Source organism: Anabrus simplex, chromosome X, assembly GCF_040414725.1.
Source record: "Anabrus simplex isolate iqAnaSimp1 chromosome X, ASM4041472v1, whole genome shotgun sequence".
Lineage (NCBI taxonomy): Eukaryota > Metazoa > Arthropoda > Insecta > Orthoptera > Tettigoniidae > Anabrus > Anabrus simplex.
The window spans coordinates 164,229,007-164,246,369 of NC_090279.1; the positions used below are offsets into that span (position 1 = coordinate 164,229,007).

Sequence of the window (17,363 nt, forward strand, 5' to 3'; positions counted from 1 at the left end):
GGCGAAGTGTGTAGAAGCCAATGAACAACATTTTGAATAAACAAAAAATGAATTTCCCTTGAAAATTACAGGTTTTCTTTACTACAAAAACTAGAAAAACTTATGCATACACTGGACAAAAAATTGGTCTCCCTAGTGTGCATGCTCAGATGGCGCAGCAAAATGAGTTCCATGCTCTACGTGAGCATAACGCAGTAGCGATCAGTGAGACATTGATGTTTCAAGCGGACAGTGTACGTCAACATAGGTAGATGTAAGGATGTGACAGAGAGGCCCAAAGGGGCAATCGTGTTTGGCCGTGCCCCCGAATATACGCTGCATGAAGTTGCTGGATTTGTTGGTGTTTCGCAGTGGACTGTTCAATGTGTCTACAAACAGTGGTGTACTACACGTGGCCACGAAACACAACGTCAGAATTGAGGTTGGAAAAATATTTTTACTGAGAGGGACCGGAGATGCGTTTCACGGCTTGTGAATCAAAAACGCTTCCAAACCCAATAGGAATTGCTCCAGTCCCAACCTCTTAGTGAGAGAACATTACTATGGGAACTGGATGCAATGAACGTTTGGAGTCAGTCACCTCGCAAGAGGCTACTGCTCACACCGGCACATAAAGCTGCACATCGAACATGGCCAGTAGCTGACTGGCAGAACGTAATGTGATCTGACGAATCACATTTATGCCTGTATTCCAATGACACATGTTGTCGAGTGCACCGAAGGCCAAACGAAGTATTTCATCCTGGATGTGTGCAAGGTCAGGTTCAAGCTGAAGGTGGGTCTGTGATGTTTTGGGGGTATTTTTCTTATAATGGATCGGGCCCACTCACTAAGGTGACCACTAACATGAACCAACATGTTTATTTAAACATTCTGGATGATCAGGTGTTGTCTTTCAGTCAACATCTGCATGATGAATATGCTATTGATACCCAGATTTTTCAAGATGACAACAGCAAAGTTCATCGGGCTGTTTTTATGAACACTCCCAGAATCTGTTACACCTGGATTGGCCTACAAAATCACCTGACTTGAACCCCATTAAAAATCTGTGGGACATGTTGGTACAGCGTGTAAAATGTCGACGTCAGCATCCCCGCAATTTGGTGGAATTACACAATCAAATCATCAGCTAGTGACTTAACCTGGACGTGACATACATACACAACATTGTGGACTCACTTTCTACCTGAATCCAGGCGGTTATCGAGTCCAGAGTCGGACTTACATGGTATTAACTGATACTTGTAATGATTTCTCCAGGAGTGACTAATTTTTTGTCCTGTGAGTTCATATACGAAGACAAAAAATTATTTCTTGTTCTCCCCACTAAATTTTAAGAGATCAGAAACGTGTAAAAAAACTGATTTTGTGACACAAAAATGAAAAGGACAGACAGGTGTTAAAATGGTATCTCTATAAATTCTCTCTTACCTGTATATCCCTTATTTTCTTCTCTCCTGACGTCAGCAGAGTATAACCTCTGTAAAAATGACCAGGCGTATTCTCAACATGCAAATCATGTAGTAAACTCACAAATTCAGCATCAACTGGCCTAGATTCCACCTGCAAGAAGAATAAAATTTTAAAACTTATCTAGAAGAAATTAACTTGAATTCAATTTAAATGCCAGATTTGATGTCAACAACACTTTTTTAATTTGACATAGATCTTTCTCTATTCACTAGATAACAGTAATGGTATGTTTATTCACAGAAGGAACCTTGAACTTCCTAATTTGGCCATTTAGAAGTGTGTGTAGATGGTTATTCTATCAAACATTTTCTTTGGAGGGAGTGTCAGCATGGCGTTATCCAGATTTACTGCTGGATCGAAGAACCAGAAATAACCACTGTTTGTTTTAAAGAGGAAATATGAGGGCCAGTTTATGATTAAGGATCACTTATTTTCATATAGTGGAAGTAATTTCTTTTCAGTTTCAATTTAATTAATCTATAAATGTTAGGTTCTTCAGTCTGTCAAAACTAATTTCTGATTAAATAAAAATTTAGGAAGTACCAGAAAAAATAAACATTTAACAACAGATTTTTAATTCGTTTACCATCCAGGGTTAGTTTTTCCCTTGGAGTCAGTGAGGGATCCTACAGCCTCAATGGCAATGTTCTGGAGCTTGAGACTTTGGGTTGGGATACAACTGGGAAAGAGGACCACAACCTCGCCCAGACAGCCTCACTTGCTATTGGAAGGGATAGAAAAGGAAGAGGAAAGGAAGCGTACATGGCCTTAAGTCAGGTACAACCCCGGCATTTGCCTGTAGAAGAAGTGTGAAACCTTGGAAAACCACTTCAAGAATGGCTGAGGTAGGAATCAACCCTGCCCCAAACCCTCTACTCAGTTGACCTCCCAAGCCTGAGTGGACCTGTTCCAATCCTCGTACCACTTTTCAAATTTTGTGGCAGAGCCGGAAATCATACCCAGGCCTCTGGCGGTGGCAGCTAATCACGCTAACCACTACACCACAGAGGTGGACTCAACAACAGATTATACCTGAAAAACAAACCATTATTTTAATTATTGTCATTCTATTCTTAAATTTATTTTTTTATTTTTCAAGTGTTGTTAATTGTTTCTTTTTCAGTTATTTTTAAATGTTATTTAGTCACTAGCTATATTACCTGGTGCTGCCCGGGAACTTTATTGATTGTTTACTTTTAAGTACTTTGTGTGAGAAGCAAATTTTTGTAGATTTCGTTGGGTGACATTGACTTATACTTCACCTCCTTTCCATCACCATCCAGAGGGGTGCTGACATATAAATCCATAATCTGGGCCAGTTTGGACTTTTTGACCCTCTTCACATCCCCCATGCTGATGGGATCTGAACTTGGACTTAAACGACATGTGGAGTGTCACTGTTCATCTCGGCGACCCCACTGGAAAATGGCCCGATTGGTTTTAATCAGCAAAGGAAAACTTGGTGGTTATAGACCTTCATGTATGCTGGACACAGCTGGAAATGCAAACTCGTGTCCTCATCCTGAGGTGGTGCAGCTCTTTTCAGGCACACTCGCATTGGAGGTGAGCTGCATGCACCATTTCAACCACGTCCGGCTCCATGGCTCAATGGTTAGCATGCTGGCCTTTGGTCACAGGGGTCCCGGGTTCAATTCCCGGCAGGGTCGGGAATTTCAACCTTAATTGGTTAATTTCGCTGGCACGGGGGCTGGGTGTATGTGTCTTCTTCATCATCATTTCATCCTCATCAAGACGCGCAGGTCACCTACGGGCATCAAATCGAAAGACCTGCATCTTAATACCAATATAAATGGTCCATTATTGGACATTATAAATTTTCCAGCTAACTCATTCCTGGTTGCCAGCGTTTCGCCCACGTGTGCCAGGCTGGGCTCATCAGTTGGTACCTAGCACACCTACCAAGACGCTGGCTAGTGCATACCGTGGAGGCCACTGCGTAGGCTAATTGTAGCCACCGGCAGTGCCAATGCACTATGAGAGACTTTGTCCCACTATCAAAAATTGATGCCAGGAATGAGTTAGCTGGAAAATTTATAATGTCCAATAATGGACCATTTATATTGGTATTATAAATTTACTCATTCGGAACAAATATTTCAGATTCCCTATGGGAATCAACATCTTTGTCATCAGACCTGCATCTGGTGAGCCGAACTTGTCCTTGGACACTCCTGACACTAAAAGCCATACGCCATTTCATTTCACAGCTGGCAGCTGGAAAAGGCCTGGAGAAACTTCTGCAGCCCAGAATCCTCTCAGCAGTTAAACTAGCAGGGGATCTATCTGTTTGCCAACATGGATTTCGGAGAGGGCACTCAACGCTGGATGCAGTGTGGGAGGTGGTGAATACAGCAGGAAGAGCACAAACAGGCAATCATCATTCCCGTAAATTGACACTTCTTGTGACCCTGGATGTGAAGAATGCTTTCAATTCGGCAAGGTGGAGTGAAATGTTGGTAGCTCTTGAAGAAACTTTCAAGCTACCACAATATCTTATGCGCATGATGAGAGATTACTTCAAAGACCACACTCTGCTGTATGATACGGAAGATGGACAAAAGACAAAATGTCTGACGGCTGGTGCAGTGCAGGGATCGATCCTTGGTCCAGATCTTTAGAAAATAATGTATGATGGCTTGTTACGTTTGGAGATGGCAAAGAACATAAAGCTTGTGGGCTACGCTGATGGTGTGGCCGCCTTGATAGTGGCTCGTAATGTTGAAATGGCTCAAATCAAACTGAACCAGGTGATGCAGCGCATAAAAGAATGGATGATGAGTCACAGTCTAACACTAACTGAACACAAAACGGAGATAGTTCTTCTGATGAGGAAGAGGATCAAGACTCTTATGCCAATGACTGTTGGAGAGTTAGTGATTGAAACATCTGTGAGCACAAAATATTTAGGAGTAACACTTGACTCCAAGCTCACATTCTGGAATCATATTCAGAGAGCGACAGATAAGGCAGTAAAATACATGACTGTACTTAGTAGGCTGATAGGAAATAATAAAGGCCCGAAATCCAGTAAACAACGTTTTCTCATGTCGACAGTTCAGTCAGTGCTCCTGTATGGCTCTGAAATCTGGGCTGAATCCTTGAGATTTACTTGGTATCAGAGACACGGGCGGTCGTACCTTATGTGCTGAAGTGCTGCAGCACATTGTCTGTTTGAAAAATAAATTACTTTAATAATATTATCTACAATCAAATACAGTGCAATGAAAAAGACACCAACCAAAGAATAACAAATCATTCAACTCTCCTCACAACCACGTTAGTCGTGCGCTCCACACCGGGTGCTGGCTGTGCAGATCACAGCTCAGTGTGGCTCAGTGAGAATTTCTAAGCCTTTTACCAAAAAGCAGAAACTCCACCTTTTGCGCATGCGTGCCTAACTTCTTCGGTAGGCTGTGGAAAGAACAGCCAAGACATCACTTCACAGCGAGTCTTTGTTCTACCACATAGAGGCAGCGCTGGTCACACCAGCATTGCGACTGAAATGAGAACGTGGCAGGTGATTCAGTGGTAGTATTTAAGGGTGGGTCACTCAGAGCAAACGGGAAACTAAGTACTGTGGAGAAAGCCATCAGCTGCAGGTCTTTTAATACTCCCAACATGCCTATTCCATAGCCACATTTGTAAATCGATTAGCTATAAAAAATGTAATTTTTATGTTGTCAAAATAAGGACATGATATTGTGATGTCCATTAATTACAAAATGTCTAGTTTATAAATTTCACTAAGTAAACTCGTGTCCTCATCCCGAGGTGGTGCAGCTCTTTTCAGGCACACCCCCAATGGAGGTGAGCTGCATATATCATTTCAACCACATACCAGCCCTCCTGCCATTCTTAAATTTCTGGCAGTACCGGGAATCGAACCCGGGCCCCCGAGGATGGCAGCTAATAACACTAACCATTAAAATATGGAGGCAGACATGAATTTCACTATAACAACATAACATGTAATTTTGCATTATGATGATGCTGATTTTATTTCAATGATTTTTATAACGTTGCGAAGTTCTGTTTCTGCGCGCTCACACAAAGTGTTTCTGAGTTCGTGAATGTTTTTTCATTGCGGGTGTTATTGTGTGTTTAATTAGGTTTGTATGAGGAATGTGCTGGGGTTGTTTCAGGGTTTGTTCAGTGTGAAATCTCAGTGGAGAGCCTCTTGAAAACTGCATATGTTTCTAAATATTTTTATTTTTGGATGGGGAATTGGTTACAGCACACACCTGATTTTCTGCACCAGCCGCCACTGATCGGAGAAGGATAGCTGTCGTACAATGGAGAGCAGCTTTATGTATTGCATGTGCTTACTGCATGGTTTCCGAACCTGCAATCCGGCAGTAATAGCTCAATAGACCTACTTGCATTGGAGTGACAAGAAATCTGGCGTACCCAAGGAGAGCTGGGAAAGAAATGTGCAAAGAAGCGTGCCTTCAGTCAACGGATGAGGTGATGGCAACTCAGATGGGAAAGTGATCCTCGGGGTAAATGGACCAAGCGACTGATACCACGCTTGGATATCTGGGTTGAAAGTGTTCATGGTGAAGTAAACTATTACCTCACGCAGCTTCTAACAGGACATGGATATTGTTGGAAATTCCTGCATAGAGTGGGCAGAGCGAGTGATGCAGCATGCATATACTGTGATGACATAGATAACGTATTTCACACCTTCTTTGTGTGCGGCCACTGGATGACACAGAGATGTGTGGAAACTGAACTAGGAGAACTAACACCAGATAATATTATTTCTGCAATGCTACGAAACCAGGAATCTTGGGATCGCATGGCAGTGTACGTGGAGGATGTCCTTCATCAGAAGAAGATTTGGAAGCGTACGAACGTTCGTAAAGGAGAAATGAAGAAAGAAGAAGTCTGAAAGACAAAATAAGCATGATATCACCCTGAAGTAATGTGAGAGTGGTTCCGGGGTGATGATACACATCGTGGGAAAAGGGTGTGTGGTTTTTAGTGGGTAAAGAATCCCACACACTTGTGGAGTGTGGACCCTTCACAAGTGTCTTTTGAAGATTTTCCACAGTCCCTCATAATATTATTATTATTATTATTATTATTATTATTATTATTATTATTATTATTATTATTATTATTATTATTGTTGTTGTTGTTATTTCTTATTCACTGATCTCGATAGCTGCAGTCGCTTAAGTGCGGCCAGTATCCAGTATTCGGGAGATAGTGGGTTCGAACCCCACTGTCGGCAGCCCTGAAAATGGTTTTCCGTGGTTTCCCATTTTCACACCAGGCAAATGCTGGGGCTGTACCTTAATTAAGGCCGCGGCCGCTTCCTTCCCACTCCTAGCCCTTTCCTGTCCCATCATCGCCATAAGACCCGTCTGTGTCGGTGCGACGTAAAGCAACTAGAAAAAAAAAATTCTTATTGATATTACTATTGTCACACTAATTGCTGTACTAATTTATAAACTAATCTTCGTTTATCTGTCCTTAGTATTACTTCTTTGTAGAATTACTGTATCGTACCTTTTTCTTTACATTTTACTGTTTAAAGTGGTTAAGTGTAAGAGAGGGCCGTGAGCACTAACTTCGCCAGAAATGTAAGCTAGGAATGAATGAATGAATGAATGAATGAGTCAATCAATCAATCAATCAATCAATCAATCAATCAATCAATCAATCAATCAATCAATCAATCAATCAATCAATCAATCAATCAATCAATCAATCAATCAATCAATCAATCAGACAATCAATCAATCAATCAATCAATCAATCCTTAGCTTATCAAGTTTTTTTTTTTTTTTTTTGAATTGTGGACCTAAGGAACTTCATCTCAGATGCTTGCAACCTTGATGAGTCTTTCTTAGTGAAGGTGCAGGTTTCAATACCATAGGTTAAGATTGGTATGAAGTACTGATTGAACATCACCAGCTTTGATTTTCTTGGTACTTTGGGATCCCAGAGGAGTGTTTGTAGTTGATGGTAAAAGTGAGAGTTCTTCTGCACTATATTTGCCACCTCCTTTGTGGCTAGTGTATCTCGAGATATTTCACTGCCAAGGTATATAAAGCTTTCCACACTTTCTAGTGGATGGTTTCCTAGCATGATGTTTGCTGGTCGTCCCTCTCTGTTTATTGACATCACTATTGTTTTGGGTTCACTTATCTTGAGATTGAACTCCTGGAACTTAACCTTCCATTCAAGTACGCTGCATTGCTGCATTAAAAAGTACATTTTAAAACTTTTACCAGCATTCCTCATTAAATGCTTCCACCAAGGTACCTATATAAATGGAACAAGAGATTGTGTGTATAGTGATGTTAGGAGATTAATGTAATCTACGTGTTCCAGTTTTTTATTCCTAACCTGATATTCCATTCTCTTAGGATTTCCCCCTATTGGCTATCATTTTAGTGTTGGAAAGGCTAATTTTCATATCATACTGCACCCATTTTCAAGTTGCAATGCTAGAAAATTCTGAATTGAATTTTGAAGAGGCTAAAACCTACCATCTCTAACAATCATGTTTAATAAGATGGTGAACACATACGTCATGTAAAATGGTGTCAACTCCTTCTTTCATTCGCGCTGAGACCGCTACCAATCGGGGCAGGGGATCTTCCGGTGCTCCACCATTAACTTTCTCCTTTGTGTTTCTCCGTAGTAGCAGGTGAGCATTTGCACCTCCAAATCCAAAAGAGTTGAGAGCTACCAACTTGCCAGTAAGAGGAGTATTCTCTGCAATCACCTGCAATACAGATACATATCTACATCAGTTAAGTCTTCTATATTACCTTCAACCATTAGACCTATTATTGCACATTTCGGTTCCAAGCATCAAATTACAATTTTCATATCAACAATAGCAAAATTCTGAGTATCGGGCGAGTTGACCGTGTGGTTAGGGGCGCGCAGTTGTGAGCTCGCATCCGGGAGATAGTGGGTTCGAACCCCACTGTCGGGGCAGCCCTGAAGATGGTTTTCAGCAAATGCTGGGGCTGTACCTTAATTAAGGCCACAGCCGCTTCCTTCCCATTCCTAGGCCTTTCCTGTCCCATTGTTGCCATAAGACCTATCTGTGTTGGTGCGACGTAAAGCAAATATTTAAAAAATCTGAGTAATCTCTCTTTGTTATCCTTCACTATTCATGGATTATTTCAAAAACTGTATTATAGTAATACTTCAGTTCTATGTTTTTGAAGGAGAAAAGCTAATAGAAAAGGAAAAGAAATTAGAGAGGATATGGAAGAACACTCTGGATGATTTGCAAAACAAAAAATATTTTTTTAAATTTAAAAAGGTAAAAATAAGATTTAAACCAAAAATATACAAACATAAAATGAAATGGGTATTTACAGATGAGGAATGACAGAAAAGATCAGAACAAATGTAAAACTACTGGACAATTTGGAAAGAAAACCTATCAAAGTAAATTTCCAAAAAAACTGAAGTGGTCCAATAAGGCTGCAGAAGAAGAAGAAGAAGAAGAAGAAGAAGAAGAAGAAGAAGAAGAAGAAGAAGAAGAATAAGAAGAACATTTACAGGTCCAAAATCCCTTTCCCTTTGCTTCAAACTTTGACACTATGAAACCGTAGTAAGACCTGTCTGTGCTGTATGCCTGAGAATGCTTGAACATGGTCCAAAAAAAAATAATAATCAGGAATTTGGAACTGAAAGAACGAAAGATCCTGAGAAAAATCATGGACCCAATTAAAGAGGGAGGTGAATACAGAATCAAGCATAAGAATGAGCTTTACCAACATTTAGAGAGTATAATATCAGCCATGAGAAAGAGGAGACTTATATTCTATGGTCACATAGTCAGATGGACAACAAGAAACTGACCTCAAGAATCTTCAACATCATTTCCAGAGGGAAGGGGACAAGTGCTAAATGGGCGAAACTGGTTATAATAATTTAATAAAACTGATTCCAAGAATATATATTCAACAGGGGTAAATTTAGAATACTGATCAGAACATCTGACACTCTGCAGTCACTGACAACTAAAACCCTGCATCCTGGAGTGGGAGCGAAGTGGACTCCGGAAAGGAAAGCCACCCACAGTGCAAAGATGAAGGAATACTGAGCTAAGAAGAAACCTCACCAGAGTTCAGAAACATGTGGTCCAATGGGCCTCAAGGATACAGGAAGAAGAACAGTAATGTACCCCACCCTCACATTTTGAACTAGCCTCTGCGTAAATGAGCTTTAATGATGATGATGATGGTGATAAATCCCACGACGTGTGAAAATAGAAAACCATGCCTACCGTTATCGATCTAGCTTCTCTCTGAAGACTGAATTCATGCTCAGTTTTCTGTTGTTCAATCAATCAGTCACTACTGATCTGCATTTAGGGCAGTCGCCCAGGTGGCAGATTCCCTATCTGTTGTTTTCCTAGCCTTTTCTTAAATTATTGCAAAGAAATTGGAAATTTATTGAACATCTCCCTTGGTAAGTTATTCCAATCCCTAACTCCACTTCCTATAAACAAATATTTGACCCAATTTGTTCTCTTGAATTCCAACTTTATCTTCATATTGTGATCTTTCCTACTTTTAAAGACACCATCCAAACTTATTCGTCTACTAATGTATTCCCACGCCATCTCTCCACTGAAAGCTTTCCTTATATTAATACCTAGGTATTTCCAATGATCTCCAAAGGGAACTTTCACCCCATCAACACAGTAATTAAAACTGAGAGGACTTTTCCTATTTGTGAAACTCACAACCTGACTTTTATCCCCGTTTATCATCATACCATTGCCTGCTGTCGATCTCACAACATTATTGAGGTCATTTTGCAGTTGCTCACAGTCTTGTAACTTATTTATTACTCTATAGAGATTAACATCATCTGCGAAAAGCCTTATCTCTGATTCAACTTCTTTACACATATCATTGATATATATAAGAAAACATAAAAGTTTAGAGAGTATGATTTTCAGTTTTATTTTGTCATGGCAGAACAAAATAAGGAAACTGTTTCAGGCATAAAATGGAAATTGGAAGTTACATGGAATAAAAGAAAAATTCAAGAAGGTGAGGTCAGCTTGTAAGCTGATCACAAATTACAAAAAATTTTGCAATTTTAAGAAAAGAAATGCTTTTGAATTTAAGCAGAACTAAAACACAGAAGTTTTAAAATAGTCTACATAGATGTTGCAATTTTTACAGTGGTTCAATTAAGGGGAGACCTATACCTTTGAACATAGAAAATGTGGGCTGTATTAATTTTTTTCCACGGCAATGGAAAGGAATATAAAAGGAAATTTAGTATGACAAACACATTATTCCTTAATAATATACCAACATATTTAGAAATCATATAAACCTATGCCATTAAATATAATTAATGATTCAATATGGCAGTGTATCATGGCCACTACTTTGACATTTCCCTGAATATTTTTCTATGATTCTTTTTTTTAAATGATTAGTAATGTTATAGCTACAATATGTACTAGAATCAGTGAAGTCCACCAAGCCTTTTTTCATGAATTTATTTTCAGGTCATCAATTTTTTCATTAATTTTCATTTGAAAATATTTTTAACTCAACCAATAAATCTACCTCTATAATTCTATTACATCTTCTTCTTCTCTATGATATATACATGCATGCAAAATTTCATCTTGATATCTCAGGTCCGTATTCATGAATGAGACTTCGACTTTGACTTAGAAGGCGGTAAGTCGCCATTTCCATTTCATAATCACTGCTTGGAGATAAGTACACTTAGAAGGTGACTTTACTTCCAAGTCACTGTTGTTCCGTACTTAAGTAGACACTGATATCAGAAAATTAATAAAATATTCTGGGTGATTTCCGACAAAAGAGTAGCATTACAAAAATGTTGCAAAGTTTGGGTTGGGAGGAATTGAGAGAAAGAAGATGAGCTGCTCGACTAAGTGGTATGTTACACGTTATAATTCTCATGTTAGGTCCGTATTGAAATGTACGTAAATACAAAGTATGTTACAAGTGTTATTATTTTTTATATCCACCTATTGAATAGGCGAATATGAAGATAAAGTTGCAATTCAAGAGGACAAATTGGGGCAAATATTCATTTATAGGAAGGGGAGTTAGGGATTGGAATAACTTACCAAGGGAGACGTTCAATAAATTTCCAATTTCCTTGAAATAATTTAGGAAAAGGCTAGGAAAACAACAGATAGGGAATCTGCCACCTGGGTGACTGCCCTAAATGCAGATCAGTAGTGATTGATTGATTGAACCAGGAAATTATTCAGTACATTGTGCCTAATTCTCGGCATGTTATTAAAGATGCACAGAACCCAGTTGAATTTTAAATAGAAAATGAGTTCAGATGACAATATAAATTCGACAAACGCACAGTATTAGATGTACTAACAATGTTTAAAGATGAATAAAAGAAATATAATAATCGAGGATCACCCATATATCCAATATGCAATTGCTAATTTTGTTAAGATTAAGCTACAGGTAAGAGTAAAATTATTGTTACTATAGTGTAAAGTTTTTGCACTTCCTACTGATCGTGTTATCTAGTTAGGTTAAGCAATGATCAGTACAGAATAATGCATTCTTATGGTAAATACAATAGCCTTTCACACTTTCATGGTTTTCAGGTAACTTCCAAATTGATTCCGCTGATTTGAGATGAGTAAGCCAGCCCTCAGTACGTAGAATAATCAGAAGAATATCGATCCTGACTGCCCGAAAGAGACCACAGTTTGTTCCGTTACCAAATGAAGTTGAATGTCAAAATAATGCGCGTCATGAGTATGAAAGATCCCGATTTACTGGAGTGGTTGGAGCTATTGATTGCACCCATGTACCAATAATAAGTCCAGGCAGCAACCATGCTAAGGTTTTACGTAATAGGAAAGGAAATTTTAGTTTCAACTGTCAGGGCATAGTCAACCTCGAGATGAAGTTTACTGATTTTTGTGACGGGTTGGCTGGGTTCTACATATGATAATAGAATTTTCAACAACAGCAGGATTTGTTTACAATTTGAAACGGGACAGCGACGTGGATTAATTGTTGGAGATAGCGGTTACGTTTGCAGGCCATTCTTGATGACACCCCTTATTAATCCTCAAACACCGCCTGAGGAAGCATACAATGCCTCTCACATTTTTGTTACAAATGCAGTAGAGAGAACATTCAGAAGCTGGAAGAAAAAATTTCAGTGTTAATCAAGGAAGTTTACATTGAAAGTAAACAACATACCTCTGGTCATTGTGGCCACCGTTGTATTTCATAACATTGCTGCAGATCATGGTCTCCTGAAAGAACCTGATGAAGGGAATGACGATGGTGATCATCATGACCAACCTACACCCCAAATGTTGGGAGCTGTAGCCAGAAGACGTGTCGTAGAATATATTTTAACTGAAACTGTTCTGTGGCTAGCTAAAATAAACAACATTACCCTTTCATAAATGCATTACCGCAATTATGTAATATCATTTGCCTCATAACATTGTTTTATTAATGCCCTAAATTCTATTTCATAATAATTCTGCACATTTATATAATAATAGTGTGTCCATTAATGTCATTTGAGGTTAGGTTAACGCATACATTATTGGTTATATTTTGCTTTTTTTTAATTTGAAGGAGTTCATTCATCGGCACGAGAGTCAACTTATGCACCTCCTCTTGGAATCTCAACCTCGCTGCATCGAACTCCTTCTCCTGCTGAATCTTGAGTTGGTGAAGTTCTTTCATCTGGTCTATATCGACTTCCTTCCTGGCTTGCGGATATGACTTTGCCGCAATTTGTGGTCAAGTCACACATTTGGACATAATGGTACTCTTTCTTGGTTCTGTGGCTTCCTTTCCAGCTGATGATTCTGCCAGTAATGTAGGCCCACTCTCAACTCCTGATGTTTCTTGCACTTAGGGTATGAAACATCACATATCAACATAAGACACACATTCATCTGTCTTTCTACTTTTTCTTGTAGTTTTGTGATCTTGCCTTCTTTCAGCTTTGCTATCACTGCTCTGTGGTCATCCCCAAAGGCTTCCTGAGGTATAGCTGTAACATCCATAAGGTCTTTCCGATGTCCTTTTCCCACTAAAATGTAATCAATTAACATTTTCATTCTTCTGTCTCTCCATTCATACCTGGTAACCTTATGGCTATTTTTCTACCTGAACCATGTGTTTCCTATTAGCAGTTGGTTCCTCTGACTAAAGTCCCCATCTTGATTCTTGTTACCATATTATCAATACGGCCCCAGAATCTTATCTCTTCCCATTTGTGCCTTCAGATCTCCCATTATAATTACTTCCGTGTCTTCTGTGTATTTCTCCACTTCTTTATAGAATTGTTCTGTATTCTCTTCTTTATTTCCAGTTTGTGGAGCATATACTTGGAACAGTACTCATGCTCCTGTTTGACACTGTATCCTTGCTATGATCATTCTATCATTGATCTTCTTCAACTACTCCACATATTCCAGGACTTTCTTTCTAATGATCATTCCTACACCATTTGCTATATCCTGCCGTCTACTGTAAAACAGCCTGTACCCTACCTTCAATTGTCTTTCCCCACTTCCTCTCCATTTTTTTCCACTAAGACAAAGGATGGCTATGTCCTCTCTTTCATTAACTCTGTCAGCTCTTCGGTCTCATCTGTCAGGGTTAGGATCCCGACTGACCCATTTCGGATATATTGCGATACTGGTTTCCCATTTATCACAATTCCCTCAGTAACTGAAGAACTGCACGTTGGCAGGGGACACCTTAGCATTTTCCGAGGCCACACCATATTTGCACTAATTTTTAGGCTGTTATTATGATGGGTTCACCACTTCCAAAAGCATTTTAGAGCTACTGTCAGCAGGTAATTAGGCTGCTCCTGACATGGAGTAAAGATGCCTCCTGCAGCTGCCCCTGACCTGAGGACAGACGATGCCTGACGGGTTCCACTGCCATTTCCCACACCGAGTGGACCATCGCTCCACCTAAGAGAACTCATCCACCCAAAGCCGTTGCTTCTCTTAGGAGGTCGAGTTATTTCTCGCCGCCCAACACTCAGCACAGAGTTGCTGACTATGGTCTACTCTACATCCTTACTATGACCCCTAAATACCATCATAACCATCTTTCCTAGGTACGTACAGTGATGCCCATAAATTACTGTTTTCATCACCAATCGCCCTCATCAACATAGTAATTAAAACGATACTGCAATGATAATCTCGGGAAGAATTCTGCAACAACCCAATAGATTACAAACTTACCTTAAATTTCCCATTCTTAAATCCTTGTACAGCTTCTCTGGGAGTTTTGAAGTTTAAGTTGGCTGCGATGATTCCTGTCTCCATAGCTATAATCACTTTCCCAAGAGCACAAAGACCAGACGCAGGTTCAGAATGCCCAAAGTTAGATTTACTGGCTCCAACAGGCAGCGGAATGTTACGATTCTTGCAGAACACTCGTTCTATTGCACTCAGTTCTTCTGGATCACCCACCTGCAAGAGTTGAAAGTTTAATAAGTTACAAGTGAAAAAACAAATAATAGACATGATATCTTTTGGGTTTTTGCCATGTTAAAGTGACAAACGGCAGGGAATCTTACATTATGCAAACATTTTGCTCTCCATCTTCAGAAGTGAAACTCGATTGGTGACTGTTGTAGCAATGATGATAGGATTAAAATCAATTGACCGATGCTCTATTGGTATAATGATGCTCTTGTTCCTCATAAGAAGGCTTACTGGAAAGAGAGATACCTTCAGCCATGCAGAGTAAATTTGACCACCGATGCATGGCAATACTGATTTTCTCATAACTCCTATATTATAAAAGATGAGTCACAGTTGCAAAAAACTAAATCATTCATTCATTTCCTTGTCCGGTCGCAATTTCCAAAAACTGCAGCTGTGATAGCTTTGTTGTTTCCTCTAAAAATATTTTATAATGTGCATGGGTTGCCCAGGAGGGGACAGACAAAGTAGGAGGTGGCATGGGTCTTGTTCAGCACTGCATCCACACAAGGTGTCTGCATTTGCTGGAAGGATCCCCATTTCTTCAGATTGGTCTTGCATCGCGGGACGCCCACTCTTAAGCTGATGAGGGACCTCCATACAGGGTAAGGTCGGTCGGTGCCAGGAGTTAGTTCTTCCTTTGGTGACATGTCTGTGGGCAGTGAGCTCCTTCATCTGTTAAGACGAGTTCTCTCTGGTGTTCCCTCCAGCGGCAGAGTCCTAGTAAGGAAGCTCTTGCGGGATCTGAGGCGAGACCTTGCAGCTTGGTGACCAAGGAGTGGATTTTGATCGTCATTCTCCTGCTTTGTTCTCTCGGTGTCTGCAGCAGTGGCCCTCCGGATGTCGGGTGGGGCTATTCCAAGAATCGGGTACAGTTTCTGCACTGGCGTTGGTTTTAGGCATCCCAAGATTATCCTTGAAGTATCATTGACTACAGTATCAACCTGTTTAGCATGTAGTGAAGCGTTCCACACAGGATCGGCATACTCACACACACACAGCACAAGTGCAGAAGTCCTCAGAATTTGCGGCCTTGCCCCTCAGGTGCTAACTAAAATGCATGCACTCTAGAATGCTCTGTCAACACTGACTAGTCCAGAGAACATTGGCAGGCTCATTGCAGAGTAAAGCAATTTCTTTCGCAACACCAGATTTTGTTTTGTTTGGTAACAGCGGAAAACAAACTGTTTTTCGATTCTCTATTCCTGCGGTTTATGGGGTCAAAAGATAAGTACATCTGGTAAATGATCAATATTATGTTATACATTTTATTCAAATAGGTTTTTCAGGGAATAGTTTTCTGATAAAAGTTGCCCTTTTCCAGAGTAACTTGGGCCATGCCAAGAACATGCAGGAAAAAATATGCGGCTGCAGGTGGTGAAATTACAATCCCATTCTTACCTCAAGAACGCTTTAGAAGAGATTAAGAAGGGCAGAATAATGGTTTGGTAAGCCTCTTGAGAATTATGCTCTTCCACGATCAACCTTGCAAGACAAGTTAAACAGGAAGCACACGGGAAAAATAGGATGTCCATGCATTCTTTCTGCTGAGGTTTATTTTGATATCTATATTTATTTGCTTTTTTCTGCTTCTTCAACTTTTTCTCTCCACAAATTGGACTTCAAGAGAGTATGATTTTGGTATCTCTTATTAAGTTTATATCTTTCATGAAATTACAAACCAATAACATGTATTTTGTAATATCATTCAATGTTTGTATGCTTAAGATAAACAAATTTGTTTCTTCTTAGGGGAAAATGTGAAGTGTTTGGAAATATCCTGTAAATTTGATCATTATAGATCTGTTTCACCATAAACTGGTTTTAATTTACTTGGACATCCTGCAGATTTTTTAAAACATTCATAGTGGTCAACGTACCTTTAAGTGGAGAAAATTTTGTGTTTTTAGTTATTTGTATGGTGTCTGAAGTTACCCCAAAACACGGGATAACTCCGGCCACTTTTTTGATAATCATAATTCATTACTGAATAGCAATTACAATAATTGTGAACATATACAAAACTGAAGAACAAACATGACAGAACTTACATTACTTTTCTCAGAAAATTAGAGAGAATACTTCACATTTCAATTTTTTAAAATGTACCTAAATGTGGCCTAAGTTACCTGGCCTAATCATTTTATGGTACTGTACGCTACTGTTTGCTGGATTCAACCATAAGAAATAATCGCTCTAGCAGTTCAGATGTTTGCCGATGATTAGCACTTTACAAGGCAGTAATCCAGGGCTTACCTAAGAATTACAGGTCTGTGTCAGTAGCACACGGTATGAAAGCTGGACCATAAAAAATGTGTGACAGAAAGCGCAGAGCTATGGTGCTGGAGAAGGCTTTTGTGTATACCTTGGA

At 39.6% G+C, this 17,363-nt stretch overlaps 1 protein-coding gene across 1 annotated transcript in view; it reads right to left on the reverse strand.

Annotated features, from left to right (window-relative positions):
- The window catches only part of LOC136886745 (fatty acid synthase), a 367,163-nt gene that overhangs the window by 278,136 nt on the left and 71,664 nt on the right, over positions 1-17,363 (reverse strand). The window contains exons 7-9 of the mRNA XM_067159549.2: positions 14,747-14,977; positions 8,042-8,239; positions 1,435-1,566 (exon numbers count right to left, since the gene is read on the reverse strand). Coding sequence (XP_067015650.2) covers positions 1,435-1,566; positions 8,042-8,239; positions 14,747-14,977 — 561 coding nt within the window. The remainder of the gene's footprint in view (positions 1-1,434; positions 1,567-8,041; positions 8,240-14,746; positions 14,978-17,363) is intronic.